Source organism: Entelurus aequoreus, linkage group LG09, assembly GCF_033978785.1.
Source record: "Entelurus aequoreus isolate RoL-2023_Sb linkage group LG09, RoL_Eaeq_v1.1, whole genome shotgun sequence".
NCBI lineage: Eukaryota > Metazoa > Chordata > Actinopteri > Syngnathiformes > Syngnathidae > Entelurus > Entelurus aequoreus.
Genome location: NC_084739.1, coordinates 44,847,112 through 44,864,655, shown reverse-complemented (window position 1 = coordinate 44,864,655; position 17,544 = coordinate 44,847,112). Strand labels below are relative to the sequence as shown.

Below are 17,544 nucleotides of genomic sequence, written 5' to 3'. Positions count from 1 at the left end.
TTGTCCATGGAAACAACTCAGTATAAAGCAGAGAAAGAATATTCAACCATGGATGACAAAAGGATTAAAAAATGCTTGTAATTAGAAGAATAAACTATATAGAAAATGTATAGCACAAAGAACTACAGAGGCAGAAAATAAGTACAAAAAGTATAAAAACAAGCTAACAAACATACTACGATCATGTAGAAAAGAATATTGCTGTGAGTTATTGGACAGGAACAAAAACAATATGAGAGCAACATGGGGCATACTCAAAAGCATTATTAAAAATGGCACTAAGAGGTACTATCCCCAATACTTCTTAGACGGAAACAAAAATAATGACAACATAAAGGAAGTAGTTGAAAGCTTCAATAATTACTTTGTAAATATTGGACAAAAATTGGAAGAAAGGATTCCAGACCCAGTTTCAATTGAGGACTATAATGATACCATAGAGCGAAATCCCAACTCCATGTTCCTCAGTAATGTGACACAGGAGGAAATGGTTTTAATCGTGAAAAAAAGCAAATCTAAGACTTCAACTGATTGAAATGGAATTGATATGGAAACGATAAAAAAGGTTATTGAAGAGATCTCAGGACCATTAATGTATATTAGTAACCTATCATTTCAAACAGGTACATTTCCAAACAAAATGAAAAAAGCTAAAGTTGCACCAATTTATAAGACTGGAGACAAACACCAATTTACAAATTATAGACCTGTTTCTTTACTTCCACAATTTTCTAAAATCATTGAAAAACTGTTCAATAACAGATTAGAGAGTTTCACAAACAAAAATAGAATACTCGAAGAGAACCAGAGCTAATCTTTCAACTTCGATAGCTTTAATTGAAATTACAGAAGAAATGACCAATGCAATAGATAGTAAAAAAATGTGCGTCAGCAGTGTTTATGGATCTAACTAAAGCATTTGACACAATTAATCACAATATTTTAATCAAAAAACTAGAACCATATGGCATTAGAGGGTTGGTCTTAAACTGGATAAGAAGTTATTTAACGAACAGGAAACAATACGTGAAGCTAGGCGAACACACATCTACAACGCTAAATATATCCTGTGATGTACCTCGGGGATCAATACTAGGACCAACATCATTCAATCTCTATATAAATGACATTTGTAAAGTTACAAAAGATTTAAAGTTAGTATTATTTGCGGATGATACAACATCGTTTTGCTCAGGAGAGAACACACAGAAGTTAATACAAATAATTACAGAAGAAATTAACAAATTAAAAAGATGGTTTGACAAAAACAGACTATCTTTGAATCTCAGTAAAACTAAAATAATGCTATTTGGTAACAGTAGAAGAGAAAGTCAAACACAAATACAAATAGACAAAACACAAATTGAAAGAGTAAATGAAACCAAATTTCTAGATATAATGATTGATGATAAATTGAACTGGAAATCTCATGTAAAAAATATACAACATAAAGTAGCAAGAAACACGTCAATAATGAATAAAGCAAAACATGTTCTGGACCAAAAATCACTTCATATTCTCTACTGCTCGCTAGTGTTACCATATATGAGTTATTGTGTAAAAATATGAGGAAATAACTACAAAAGTGCACTTCATTCATTAACGGTGTTACAAAAAAGATCATTTAGAATAATACATAATGTTGGATATAGAGAACATACAAACCCTTTATTTATTGAATCAAAAATACTGAAATTCCACGACATAGTGAATTTGCAAACAGCTAAAATTATACACAAAGCAAACTATAACCTGCTACCCAAGAATATACAACAATTCTTCTCAAAAAAAGAGGAGAAATATAAACTTAGAGAAAATTTTAATTTAAAACATTTGTATGCACGTACAACACTTGAGACCTTCAGTATATCTGTATGTGGAATTTAATTATGGAATGGACCCTGCTTGGCACTCAGCATCAAGGGTTGGAGTTGGGGGTTAAATCACCAAAATGATTCCCGGGCGCGGCGCCGCTGCTGCCCACTGCTCCCCAAGGGGATGGGTCAAATGCAGAGGACAAATTTCACCACATCTAGTGTGTGTGTGACAATCATTGGTACTTTAATCTTTAATCTTAATTAAGCAAAGCAATCAAACAATGTACTAATATGACCCTCTTCAAACTTAAAGTGTTTACAAAGTACAAAGAAGAAGAACCATGATAAACATTCTGAATTTATTTCATCCATCCATTAATTTTCTAAATAAACTTACTCATCTCACCGTATGAAATGTAACTTACTTCACAGAGTAATATTTATTTATTTTTATTTTTATTACTTATGGAGTATATTGTGAATAAATTGAGAACAGGAAGTGAACAAATGTTTTAGCAACTGTTATGTAAAAGAAAGGGGGTAGAATTAAATAAGCTCGAAAAGAGAAACTGGAAATTGTGATGTATCATGTTGTATACTTGCATGTTCGAAATAAACTCAAACTCAAACACAGGAGTGTCAAGTGGATCATTCACAATTGTTACAGCAGAAAGAAAATGAATAACCCCTGTACAACATAACACTTGTTGAAATTGCATCAAAGCCAATGGCAAATTGTTTGGGAGTCACAGGGACCTTAAAATGGTGGAGAAATTCCTGGTAATTAAAAAGTTTACCTTTCTTATTGAAAAGCTGACGCACCAAAATAATACCATTCTTGAACCAATTTTCGAGGAAAAGTGATTTATTTTTATAACATTTCTCTATTGTTCCAAATGAAGTATCCTGTAGGTGAGAAATTCTGTTGATAGAGAAGAGACCATGCCAGAATGGGCTGTTTGTGGAAGTCTGAAAGAGAAACAGGAATCCTATCAATATTGTAGTTACACAATAACAAATATTTTAAGCCTCCGAGATTAGAAAATACATGATGAGAAATGAAGTTCCAAATTGAGGTAGGATCTTTTAAATAGTGTCTTATCCAATTAATCTTGAATGTGTTGTACAGTGTAGTAAAATCGAGAAAATTTGGACCACCCTTACTGTAATTGTTCATTAGAACATATTTCTTAATGTAATGAATTTTGTTTTTCCAAATAAAGTCGACAAGTATTTTCTCAATATTATTGCATATTTTTTGGTTAACATCTAAAGAAATAGCTGCTTATGTAAGCCTCGGGATACCTTCTGCTTTGGAGAGTAATGTTCTGCCTTTTAAGGATAAATCTCTCTGCAGCCATTGGTTAAATATTTTATAGTTTTTTTTTCTACAATTGTAGTAAAGTTCAGGACCGATGCAGAACTCAGGTTTTTAGTAACATTTATTCCTAGGTAATTAACCCTTTCCTTAAATGGAATATTACATATAGACAGCATTTCACATCTGTTCACAGCCATTAATTCACACTTATTCACATTTAAGTGGAGACCAGAAGGCAAAGAAAATACACAAATCACATCCAAGGCAAGAGGAGTTTGAGAAGAGTCCTTCAAAAAGAGTGTTGTGTCATCAGCCAGTTGGCTGATGACACAACACCCTCTGTCTAATATCAAGATCCCTTTTAAATGACCAGTTTTATATGAACAGATAACAATTGGGTGGCTAACAAAAATAGATATAGAGATAAAGGACAACCTTCCCGTATACAACGTTTTAATTCGAACCTTGGAGATGTACCAGTTTATACATTTATTGAGCTATTATTGTTATTGCAGTACACAGTCTTAATTGTTTTGCAGAAGTTGCTGAAGCCAAATTTGTTTAGTGTCTTAAAGATAAATTCATGTTCGATCAAATTAAAGGCTTTGTAGAAGTCCAAGAAAAGAAGGAAGCCTTTATCATTGATTACCTCTGAGTATTCCACTCTGTCAAGTGCAGGCCTGAGATTATTCGATATGTGCCTCCCTCTCATAAATCCTGACTGTGTCTCGTCAATTTTGTCCTCCAGAACCAGTTTTAAACATTTAGCGAAAATAATAGCTACAATCTTATAGTCATTGTTTAGAAGGCTAATTGGACACCAATTATCAATGACTAGCAAATCTTTGTTTGGTTTGGGTATAAAGGTAATCAGGCCTCGTGGTAAAGTTGGTGGAAGGACACCTTTATCAATACTTTCACAAAATATTTCTAGTTAGAAGGGATTAGTATTCGTTCTTTAATCCTCATTTTTACTGCTTCATGACATAAAAACGAACTATTGAGTTTCCAGTATGAGTTATTTGGACAATAGTGAAACGGCTGTAGAGAGATGTGAATCTGTATAGCCTTATGATCAGTCAAAGGAGTGGAGAGAATTTTACTAGTAGTGCGTTAGAAATTAACCACATATTTATCCTCAACTTTCTTGAGCTTGATTTATTAGACCAGGTGAAGGATTTTTTATCAGGAATTTTAGTTCTCCAGGCATCAATTAAATCAAGCCTTTGCGTTAATAGTTTCATATTTGAGCTGATAGTATTTTGAAAGCCTGGTGGCCATCTATCAAGTGAATTGTCAAGGGCAGTATTGAAATCACCTCCTACAGGTATATAAGCATTTGGAAATTTGGCAAGCCAATGTAGAATTTTATTTTACACTTCACTAATTAAAATATTGTCAGGCACTGAGTTATATCCATAAATATTAACAACTATAATGTTAGTTTTCTGAATCTTGAAAACCTGGAAAATATAATGGCCATTTTTATCATAGTCACTATGATGCAATAAAACCCCTGTAACATTGTTTTTGAGTGTGCTAACTCCACCAGAACGCTGTGATGCAATATATTTCATTACCCCATTGAGTTCTCCAAAACTGTACGTCATCATTCATACTGTGTCTCCTGTAAGAAACATGAATCGCGCTTCAAGCTCTGCCTTAACCCCCTGGCGTTGAGAGAAACTATAGATCAATTAGATGCATTGGTAACAGCATCATATTAATATTAAAAAAAGTGCAAACACTGGCTGGTGCATAAGTTTAAACTCTTTCAACAAAATAACAAAGTCAGGAGTAAGTAAATGTCTGAAAGGTGTATCTTCAGACTGGAAGAGGGATTTCTTCTTTGTCAATAAATGCTTGACCACCTACAAAGTAGGCAATTTTCCCTGCCTTGTGAGCTTCATCCACCAGTAGCCATAGCTTCATTCTTGCTTATCTGTCGGATTTATCCTCGGCGAAGCGCAGCCCGTTGCCTCGCAAGTAAGAGGAATTATTTGCAGCGGCCCAGACTGCAGCTCTGTGCACACGGGAGGAAAACTGCACGAAAACACACCTGTTACCTTTCGGAGTCTTCCTCCAACGTGGTGCACGTGTCGATAACATTCGGGAGCCGTTCAGCATCAGACGGCAGCAGAGCCTGGCAAACTCGAATAACCTCTTCAAATACATCTCTGTCCTCCACACGCTCGGCCTTACCATGCTTTCTCAGGTTCCATCGCCTTGAATATCTCTCCATCTCGGTGATGCGTACCTGTAGTGCACTGATTAGTTTCTTATCCCCCTCAACAGCCAGTTCCAGCTCAGAAACCCTCCCCTTTACCTCGCTCATTTGTTTTCAGACTTGTTCCACTTTAATGCTCAGGCTGGCAATTTGAGTGGTGTTGGTCTAGATCAGACCTGGGCATTCTGCGGCCCGCGGGCCGCATCCGGCCCTTTGTACGTCCCTGTCCGGCCCGCGTGAGGCCAATTATAAATTACAAAATAAATTTAAAAAAGTATCTATTTCGAGTGTGCAATACAACGGTGCTGCTTTTGTTTTGAAAAGCGTTATTTGTATTACTTCCGTGTGGACGTATGCTCGTGCGCGCAGCGGCAATCACAAATACAAAATAAATTTAAAAAAACATCTTTGTCGTGCGTGCAATACAACTGTGCTGCTTTTATTTTGAAAAGTGTTATATGTGTGTATGTCCTGTGAGTGAAGGCGCACAGCGACAAGTGATGCCCGGTTATCCCCGAGACGCTAAAAAGAGAAAAGTTGATGACGAATGGCGTGTTTTCAACAAGACATGGACTGCCAAGTAAAGGTAAAGCCGTGTGCTTATTTGTGGTACACAGGTTGCTGTGTTTAAAGAATATAGTGTAACGACCTGCTGAAGTAGATGTTGTCTTCTTGAGTTGCGTAAATGAGAAGTGAGGAGACGTGCGTGTGGAAGGAACGAGATATGTTGAGCTGTGTTAGTATAGCTTGCTCAATAAAAGTTTAAAAATTGTGTCAGACTTGGTGTGCACTTCTTCTGGACGCTACAATTGATGTCAGAAGTAAAACTTTGCGCATACTGCACTGTTTGTGTGCTACGTCATCGGGAGGTACGTGCCACGTGAGGAGCTCGCCGCAAAGAGAGAGAGAGAGACTGAGAGAAAGAGAGAGAGAGACAGCGTTTACAGGTTTACTGCTTGCCACGGGGGAAATTCCGCCCTCAATGAAGACTGCCAGGTTTGATGGCAAGGCGAACTGGGAGGCATTTCATCCCACTTGTGACACCAATTGTAGCGTCCAGAAGAAGTGCACACCAAGTCTGATGCTCTTTTTAAACTTTTATTGAGCATGCTATACTAACAGAGCTCAACTTATCTCGTTCTTTCCAAAAGGAAAACCAATCCTCACTCCTCATTTCCGCAACAGCAACGCTTCCTCCTTCTTCGCCAATCACCTTACAGGCGTGCTACGTTCACAACAAAGAGGATGCAGGATGAAGTGACAGAAATTGACATTTTTGTATTGTAATATACACTACCGTTCAAAAGTTTGGGGTCACATTGAAATGTCCTTATTTTTGAAGGAAAAGCACTGTACTTTTCAATGAAGATAACTTTAAACTAGTCTTAACTTGAAAGAAATACACTCTATACATTGCTAATGTGGTAAATGACTATTCTAGCTGCAAATGTCTGGTTTTTGGTGCAATATCTACATAGGTGTATAGAGGCCCATTTCCAGCAACTATCACTCCAGTGTTCTAATGGTACAATGTGTTTGCTCATTGGCTCAGAAGGCTAATTGATGATTAGAAAACCCTTGTGCAATCATGTTCACACATCTGAAAACAGTTTAGCTCGTTACAGAAGCTACAAAACTGACCTTCCTTTGAGCACATTGAGTTTCTGGAGCATCACATTTGTGGGGTCAATTAAACTCTCAAAATGGCCAGAAAAAGAGAACTTTCATCTGAAACTCGACAGTCTATTCTTGTTCTTAGAAATGAAGGCTATTCCACAAAATTGTTTGGGTGACCCCAAACTTTTGAACGGTAGTGTACATCAGGAAGTGTTGTGTAAGAAAGTGTTAAAAATAAAACCATCAAAAGCCATCTGCTTTTGTATAAAGATAAGTTAGGTTAAATGAAAATATTATTATTATCTATCTTACGGTATATCAAAAATAATTTGTGCAAAATTTAATTGAAATATTGTCGGTGTGGCCCTCCAGCAGTGCCCGGGTTGCTCATGCGGCCCCCGGTAAAAATTAATTGCCCACCCCTGGTCTAGATTCACTTTTTCAGCTCGTCCGAGCAGGCGTTCAGCTCGTCCGAGCGGGTGTTAATTAGCGCGGATTGCGTAGAGACATGTCGCTCTTATCCATTTCATCTTTTCCTTTTTTGGTGGGAGGTTTCTCCGGTGTTAAGGAAAGTCTTCTTCATTCATGAGACAACTTTTCATACCGTCCTCACTGATGCAATAGTCATGGCAGTTCTCAATTAGCGGGTTTGAGGCTCCGGTTGTAGCGTTTTCCGCCATCTTCCTTGCCATACTTTTTCTCTTTGAGCCAGAAGACGACATAGTACAAGGGAACAGCCTCCAAAGTCCAGCCAAATGAAACACAAAATGAATTAGAGACTATAGGGAAACGATTACATTTATTTTCAATCAAACACAAACCGTTTTCACAAGTTTAAATTATTTTTAGATACTGCTCTCGCAAATAAGACCTGTCACGGCGCCATCTTGGTTTCCCCCACTTCCGTGCACATGTCCTTGGGAACACTGTTGACATAGTGACATCACCAGGCTGTGGTGTTTCCGAGCTCTGACGGCTCTGGACGGTAGCACAAGCAGAGGAAACAGATGCCAGGTGTGTGTCCGTTGTACCATGTTCGGGCTGAAGTGGCGAGGTAGAAGCAGCTGTCAGTGCCTGGGTCTAGTGAAGAGAAGGTTTGCGCAGGAGGCACGCTGCCGCCGACTTTCGGTGACGGCAAGAACAAGATGGCAGGGCGGCTACGTCACCGGGACAGACACGGTCCAACGGGGCCATTTCCTCGTCTTTTTCCCGGAAAAAGCACCGGTTCTCTGCATCAGTAATCTTCGACATCAGCAAGCCCCATGCTTCATACATCCCCTAAGAGAGGTGCACATCGTCCACTTCCTCTTCCTCGTATTCAGAGTCACACCACCACGACTGTGCTGCTGCTTTCCATTGCGAGAACCGCTTCTTTTGGCTGGTCCACTCCGTAACGTTCTGGTCGCGTTGACGCAGATTTTGTTTCCCAGGATGCAAAGGACAAGCAGGAGGCGAAGTGCAAGTAAGAATATTTTATCCATAAGAGAGGTAAAAATACTCAAAAAGCTGTCATGCCGCAAGTAGCCTGTGACGCTCACGGCAAGCTTAGCTTAGCGGCAATATAACAAAGGCAGTATAGTTGAGCATACACCTAAAAATCAAACGAAACAGACACAAACCTGGAATGTAACTTGTCGCGTGAAGTGAGCAATGGACCAGCGCTTACTGTATGGCAAGACGGGTATAAATCAGGGAGATGATTAGCCTTACAACAGGTGGGAATGCTAATCATTATGACAGACAGGTGTGGCCTCATAGCTCCTAGCAATGGAAAGGAAACAAAGGAGGGCAGAAGTGCTCGGAACTGAACTAAATCCAAAACCGAGGAGATCAATGCAACAAAAGCCAACACTGGATGTGACCTGCTGACGGATCATGACAATTGTACATGCTAAAGAAACTACTAGGGCTGTGAATCTTTGGGTATCCCACGATTTGATTCAATATCGATTCTTGGGGTCACGATTCGATTCAAAATCGATTTTTTTTTTCAGTTCAACACGATTCTCGATTCAAAAACGATTTTTTTCCCGATTCAAAAGGATTCTCTATTCATTCAATACATAGGATTTCAGCAGGATCTACCCCAGTCTGCTGACATGCTAGCAGAGTAGTAGATTTTTGTAAAAAGCTTTTATAATTGTAAAGGACAATGTTTTATCAACTGACTGCAATAACATAAATTTGTTTTAACTATTAAATGAACCAAAAATATTACTTATTTTATCTTTGTGAAAATATTGGACACAGTGTGTTGTCAAGCTTATGAGATGTGATGCAAGTGTAAGCCACTGTGACACTATTGTTCTTTTTTATTTTTATTTTATAGATGTCTAATGATAATGTCAATAAGGGATTTTTAATCACTGCTATGTTGCAATTGTAATTAATATTGATACTGTTGTTGATAATATTCATTTTTGTTTCACTACTTTTGGTTTGTTCTGTGTCGTGTTTGTGTCTCCTCTCAATTGCTCTGTTTATTGCAGTTCTGAGTGTTGCTGGGTCGGGTTTGGTTTTGGAATTGGATTGCATTGTTACGGTATTGCTGTGTATTGTTTTGTTGGATTGATTAATTAAAAAAATAAAATAAAATAAAATAAATCCCCCCCCCAAAAAAAATCGATTTAAAAAAAAATGAGAATCGATTCTGAATCACACAACGTGAGAATCGCGATTCAAATTCAAATTGATTTTTTTCCCACACCCCTACAAACTACTGTCCACATGTTATCATGTGCTCTCTGGAAGCTATCATCACATGAGCTAGGATTCTGATTAGTAAATTTGCTTATATTCTCAAAATTATTAGAGTCTAAACTTGGCATTCAACCACATTTTATTTGAAACTCGCCAAATACGTCCTTACTCAGAGGAACACACCAAAGCACAGAAAAGGGGCCCAGCAGTTGATTCTGCACAGTTATATGAAGTAGCAGAAAGTAGACAGTAAATGTATTGTATACAGTAGAGAGCATCCAAAAGAGAAATGTTGCAACAGTACCAGTGGGTTTGCACTACTCTTTTGGGCTGAAGGGAGTTGAATGAGAGGAAGCATGTCAGGGTCATGTCCCTTGTTGCGTAGTGCAATTTTTTGAAGGTTATTTTCTACATCCAACCTTCAACTCCAGCTATTCATGTGCTGAGAAATGAAGCATAAATGTGTGCTCATGTGTGTCCCTTGTGTAATGGATAGACTGAGTTCCTTCCCAGCATTCCTCCTCTCATCGGTCACTTCCTGTCTCAATCTCACTTCCTGATTGGCCACACAGGGAAAAAAAACACACAATGAGGAGACGTCATGTTGGGATGACACACAAAATACACACAGAAGTCCTCACTAATCTCGTCTGATTTCTTGAAGATGAATCTATAGTATGAACATGCAATCAGCACATTTGTTACAGTATATAGTTTACACAATTGTGTTCACATAGCATTCAAGAGAAGACCAAGGGCCTGATTGACTGAGATTTAAATACCTGGCGCTAAACAGCGTATGCAATCTATAAAATACTGTCTATTATTAGCAGTGATGGGCAAGCTACTTGTAAAATGTGGTAAGTTAAGCTACAAGTTACTCTCGATTAAATGTAGCTAAGTTACAGGGAAAGCCATCTCCGCAGAATTGTAGCAAGCTACATTGAAAAGGTAGCTTGCTACATCAAAGCTACATTTAACGGCATTTATATGTATGGGCCCACATGTCTAAAATCAATGTTAATGTAACTGAGAGTGTACAAATGGACACAATGAGGGTCCATTACTATTAACTATCTGTCATTTAGCTGGGGACACCCTACAACTACCTCTAGGGGTCCCCGCACCCCACTGTATGTATTAGTTTAGTTGGCCTTTTCTTTAGCCCACCCCTATACTTGTATTCATTTTCTCTACCTACAGTAAAAAACAGCTTTTCATGAACTCAACTCACCTTAACGTGTGTTCCTAAATTTGTGTTCCACGTCTTAGATCAGTGGTTCTTAACCTTGTTGGAGGTACCGAACCCCACCAGTTTCATATGCACATTCACCGAACCCTTCTTTAGTGACAAATAAAAAGGTTTTTTTGGGGGTTTTTTTCAAATTCAAGGCAAAGTTATATGTTTTTTTTACTAGTGCACAACATGAACCGTGCATGAACTTTACAGTACAGATATGCCGATAGGGAGAAGTTTTTATTTACACGATTGATTGAATGAAACTTTTATTAGTAGATTGCACAGTAAAATACATATTCCGTACAATTGACCACTAAATGGTAACACCCGAATACGTTTTTCAACTTGTTTAATTAAGTCGGGGTCCACGTTAATCAATTCATGAGTCTGGTGTGTCTTGACTGCTGCGGCGGAGGCTCTGCCGAACCCTTGAGGCAGACTCACCGAACCCCTAGGGTTCGATCGAACCCAGGTTAAGAACCACTGTCTTAGATGAAGAGAGCAGTTATGAATTTGGTTTTAATAGTAAACAACTAAAAACTAACGTTTGGGGCATTGACATGAGCTCTGTGTCTGTTATGACTTTGCTTACTGGTTTGATGACTCACCTTATCATGCCTCTGATTGGCCAGTCTGTAGTTTCTCTCCAACCTTAGCCAATTGTGACTCATCATACGAACGCCAACCAGTCATCTAAGATTTCCTCCGTATGTATGGATGTTCTCATTTATCAAGGTCATTGTAGTTTCTCCGTATTATTATCGGGCCTGGATTGGCAGTCTATTTTCTCTCTTTGTAGCTTGTAGCTTTGATATAAGTTACATCGCTACATGAGTCTAAAAATAGCTTAGCTACAGGAATAGCTACTTGTTCAAAAAGTAACCAAGTTACCACCAAGCTACTGGGAAATGCAGTTACACTATGTAGCTTAGCTACATGTAGCTTGTTGCTGGCCATCACTGACTATTAGTATGCATGTTGCGTGTGACCTACTAAGACTGCGTGTGCAATTGTAAATGGGTGCAGACCACCTTGCTGTATTTAAATGAGGATTTTGCATTTACTATACGGGGGCATCACAATGGAGACGCTCATTTACTGCACATTCATGTTATGTGCCTACTTGTTGCATTTTGCTATGTTTTCAAACATTCAGGAGACATTCACCACTTTGTATGGGCATTTTAGAAGAAGTCATGCAGTGCATCTAGATTGACACCACTTTTTTTTTTCTTTTTTTTTCCTGCTGAAAGGGCATGGGAGAGAGGCTACACTACTGTGTTTAAGACACAAAAAATACCTAATTCAAAACGCTTTTTTTTTTTTTTCAGTCCAACATGTAAAAATTGTCTCAATCTAGGTGGCTAGCAATGCAGCTAATGGCAGCAATCAATTATACCTCTAAATCACTTTAAAAGTGCATTCAAAAACCGCCAATAATACTTAATTTATGTTCCATAACCTGTATAATAACCAAGCTGGAGCTGCATTTTCATTGTAAGAGCAAACAGGGAGGAACCATTTTTCTAGCAGGGCAACACATCGGCATGCTCTGGTTTTAGCCGTAAAAGCTAGCTATGGCAAAAGATAAGTTAGCTTCTACTTCAGCACCCGCATCACGTTTGAGTTTATAATGCACAACACTGCGATAGGTAGGGATGATACTCGAAACCGGTTTTCCCGGTTGTTCGATAAGAAAATAACCGAGTCCTCGGACTCGAATCCCTTTCTGAGAACCGGTACCCGTTATCGAGACCACTTTAGTAAAGAAAAGAGTTGGTTCTTTATTCGAATCCCTCGGAACGAATCCCGTCCCGACCAGAAATGCTCCGTGTGACATCACAATAAATCAGTCACGTAGCTCAGTCATTAGGCGCAGATAGCGAAAGCAGGAAAACAATGGACGGGAAAAAGCGCTCCAAGGTGTAATAAAGTTCAAAACAAAAGGTATAATCCAATGAATAACTTTACTGAGAGATTTGAGCAGGGTACAAACTCATGAAGAACACTTTTACGACCCACCGGAAACATAGCAACCAGGCTAGCAACGCACCTCCTTTACGGCAGCTGGCACAACGTTCTTAAAGCAACCGCAGCACATACATATATATACAACACATCTCCCTTTTTTAACTTTTGTTTTTCACACTGTATATGTGTTGTCTGTCTAATTATAAATAATGCAGACGAGGCGTGTTGGCTGAGTTCTTGACGTTTACTTTCACGGGTGACGACATGCAACAACACTATTCGGGGCTACCGCGCATGCTCGTCACTCCCGTTGCATGATGGGTAGTGTAGTTGTTATATTCCCTAGCTCGTAACATCTTTCCCCCTATAAAGAAATAATGTTATCTCAATAAAGTGTATTTCTTTTTTTAGCTTTAACTTTTCATTTTTTAGCATTGTAACCACATTTGCAAACAACTTTTCTCTTCATAGAATTTTCTTTCTTTCTTTAAAGTGCAAAAATGTCAAAGCATCATAAACATCCATCCATCCATCCATTTTCTACCGCTTATTCCCTTTGGAGTCGCGGGGGGCGCTGGAGCCTATCTCAGCTACAATCGGGCGGAAGGCAGGGTACACCCTGGACAAGTCGCCACCTCATCGCAGGGCAGTTATGTCAAATAGCAGCAGAATTGCACTTTTTGGAGAGCTGTATTATTTCCAGTTTTGTGCCCAAGGGACTGATTTTATTTAACACTATATTATTATTTATACACCTATAGTGATCACAGAGACAGGTTGTTTTTGTGTTACTGTATATATTTGTTTTTCTGAAAAATCCCACTTAATATACTTTGGGTAACAACAGTCAATGTTTATTTATTTTATTTTATTTTTTTAGGGGGGGTAACAGTCAATATTTATTTATTTATTAGATTAAATTGTTTTGTTATATAACAAAAGTGAGCTTTTGTTAAACCAAATATTGTGTGTTTTTTTCCATATACAACAACCTATCTGGACTCGATAAGAGAATCGATAAGGAATCGGTTTGATAAGAGGATTCGATAATAGACTCAAACTCGATAATTTCTTATCAAACAAATCGCACACAGTATGTGAAAATAGGCGAGCACATTTCTGCCACGCTCACCATCAACACCGGCGCTCCACAGGGTTGTGTGCTAAGCCCTGTGCTCTTCACCCTCTTCACACATGACTGTATAGCCTCTTCAACATCCAATCTCACTGTCAAATATGCCGACGACACCACAGTACTTGGGCTCATCAGCAATAATGATGAGACAGCATACAATGCAGAGGTCCAACAGCTGGCTTCATGGTGTGCTAACAACAACTTGGTTCTTAACACTAACAAAACCAAAGAACTAATTGTAGACTTCCGCAGGAAAGGGCAGAGCAAACACCCTCCACTTTTAATTAATAACAATATAGTAGAAAGGGTCAAGCATTTCAAATTCTTAGGGGTGAACATAACAGAAGATCTATGCTGGGACATTAACACTGCTTCTACAGTCGGAAAGGCCCAACAACGTCTTTTTTTTTTTGAGGAAACTAAAATGCGCAAACATTCCGCAGAAATCAATGGTTAACTTTTACAACTGTGCCATCAGCAGTGTCCTCACTTACGGTTTTTTAGTGTGGTTTGCTAGCTGCACTAAAGCGAACCAACAGGCCCTCCAGCGAGTGGTTAAAGCGGCGGGGAAAATTACAAGGACGATACTCCCAGAGATGAGTGCCATGTACACAACTCGCTGCCTAAAGCGAGTACACAACATCCTGAAGGACAGATACCACCCAGCACATGGCCTCTTCAACCTGCTACCCTCTGGAAGAAGGTATAGATCGATTCGCGCCAGGACCACCAGAATGTCTCACAGTCTGTATCCCCAGGCTGTGAGACTGCTAAATGAACAGCCTGCCCCTTTGCTGCCCCGGACCATCTTATTACCTCACTCTTCACCACCTCAATAATTGTGCTCTGGACACTGCATTACTGCAACATCAACGTAACACCCATCTGACTGTTCACACCCCCTTTATTCGCCATCTTCCTGACAATGCTAAACTGTGAACTATGGTCAACCTGCACTTTAATGCAGTTTCTATGCCGCTGGACAAAGCTCAAACAAAATCTCGTTGACATGTATGACTTAAGTGTTATTATGACAATGACAATAAAGGAGTTGATTGATTGATTGATTGATCCCTAGCGATAGGACACCAATCTGTACTGACTGAAAAACATGTACAATAATATTACAGTATCTGTAAAGTATTATCCCACATTTTATATTTTGTTTGTACACTGCTAGCTGGACAGCGTATATATGGAATAACACACAAGACTTGCTGCGTGTATCATGATCAATATTAAAGTGACTCAGTTGTGCATTTGGTCCAGCTGGCTGCGGACATCATTTTCCGGTTTATTTTGGGTAAGCGCTACATTCATGTCAAAATAGCTTGGCTTCAAGTTCCAAATTTACAGCGTCAAAGTCACACCAACCTCACTCTCTCGGCTTCAGTCTGCTCCAGCGTTTTACCCTCTTCTTCGTGCTGGCTTTGAGATGCAGCAGTTCGTCCTCCGTTCATTCAGCTTCAGAAATAGAATTTGTTGAAAGGACTAGTTGGTACAATCTCTGGGGACTCTGCATGGCAGGGGCGTCTTCCTCCCTGAGCCAGGCTTGCACCTGACCGCATACCTAAGTGAGGCTAGGTGACACTGCTGGGAGGCTTTTCCACCATTAGGACACATCTTCAGTTGTGTGCCCCAGCGTCACGGGGTGTTTCGGCCCGGCTTACCACAAGACACCCTCTGCAGAGGAAGGGCCCACCCCAGGGTGATCAAATCCCTGGGTGTGTGCGTCCCATTATTTTGGGTAAGCGCTCCATTTATGTCGAAATATCTTGGCTTCAAGTTCCAAATTTACAGCGTCAAAGTCACGCCAACCTCACTCTCTCGGCTTCAGTCTGCTCCAGCGTTTTACCCTCTTTTTCGTGCTGGCTTCGAGATGCAGCAGTTCATCCTCTGTTAAGTACATGCAAACCTTTAGTAAATCAGGCCCTGAGTGTGCACATAAATTGCACCACTCAGCTGGCTATCTCTCGGTTAATGGTGTGATTGTTTAGAGGTGAATAGTTTATTCTTAAGTGTTTATGTGCTGTGGTGCGGCGTCATGGAAGGATCCTCCAATCAACCACATCTGAATCTCATTGGTCTGTGTCAAACTTGCAGGCATGACTTTATATGTGTGCCTAAGTTAGTGTCTTGGTTTTTTCTCTTCTTCCTGGAGGCGGGGTGGAGGCAGTTTTAGTATGTGACAGGCCTTTTTAAGCAGGAGTTCCATGAGTTCCCAAACTCTATATCGGCCCTCTAATTTGTGTCTGTGAGTGGTTGTGTAACATTGTTTCTCTGTTTCTCGTACAACATGCTGCTGCAAACCTAGTTAAGACTTTATCATAACTCTTTTCATCCATGTATAAATTGCTACAGGGGAGCTGTTCATGGAGGATGGCCGACTGAAGGAAGCCCAGTTTTGCATAGCAGAGGCCAGCTCACTCTACCCCAACTCACACTCTGTGCTGCTCCAGCGGGGCCGCCTCGGTGAACTCCGGGGTCAAATGGATGAAGCTAAAAGTCTCTACGATGAAGCTCTGGCCATCCATCCTACTGGGGAGCGCATACTGGTGTACATGGTGAGCAACCACAAGATGCTTTTAAATCAATAATATAAAATAGAAATAGTATAACCCTATAACAGTCTCGCAATGGAAAAATTAAGCACATATTGATTTATGTACTGCTGTTTCGACACACACATCATTTATGGATACACTGAGACATACACTGGAGTTTTCAAATGGCTGAGGCCCATCATACTTACCTGGGTACACAGTTTACACCAAATAGTATGTCAGCTACAGTGTGCTTATTGTATTGATTTTTGGCATAAAAATACACTTAAGAATAGTGAGGTCAGCAGGGGTCCTCTTGCATGTAGACGCGTCGGGGCGCTGAGACGTCACCGACTGACGCATAAGGAGTGGTCACCTTGGTCCCGACTTCATGTGAAAGACCAGTCCATTGGGAGGCCAGCAGGGGATCATCTTGAATGGAGACAAGTCAGCAGCGTAGAGATGTCACCAACTGATGCAAAGAGGAGTGGTCCATCCTGGGTCTCGACTTTGAACAGCTAGCGCGTCCTTCGTGAAGGCTGACCTACGGTCACCTGATAATGGAGGGCAGAGCAGAGAAAAAGAGACAGCAGATCAACTGGTCTAAAAAAGGGTTTATTTAAAGGCATTCCAGAGTACTGGAGCCTGAATAGAAAACGCTCTAAAGCCCGCAGACTTTTTTTGGGCTCTGGGAATCACTAATAAGCCTGAGTTATTTGAACGCAGATTTCTGGCCGGGACATATGGTACAATACAATCAGCAAAATAGGATGGAGCTACACCGTTTAGTATTTTATACGTAAGTAGTAAAATCTTAAAGTCACATTTTAAGTGCACAGGAAGCCAGTGCAGGTGAGCCAGTATAGGCGTAATATGATCAAACTTTCTTGTTCTTGTCAAAAGTCTAGCAGCCACCTTTTGTACCAACTGTAATCTTTTAATGCTAGACTTAGGGAGACCCGAAAATAATACG

General features: G+C 39.7%; 1 protein-coding gene across 3 annotated transcripts in view; it reads left to right on the top strand.

The window, feature by feature from the left end:
• Positions 1-17,544, top strand: part of ttc7a (tetratricopeptide repeat domain 7A) — a 131,534-nt gene that overhangs the window by 79,108 nt on the left and 34,882 nt on the right. For all 3 annotated transcript variants that reach the window (XM_062058813.1, XM_062058814.1, XM_062058812.1), the window contains exon 20: positions 16,390-16,592. In XM_062058813.1, the coding sequence (XP_061914797.1) occupies positions 16,390-16,592 (203 nt within the window). The remainder of the gene's footprint in view (positions 1-16,389; positions 16,593-17,544) is intronic.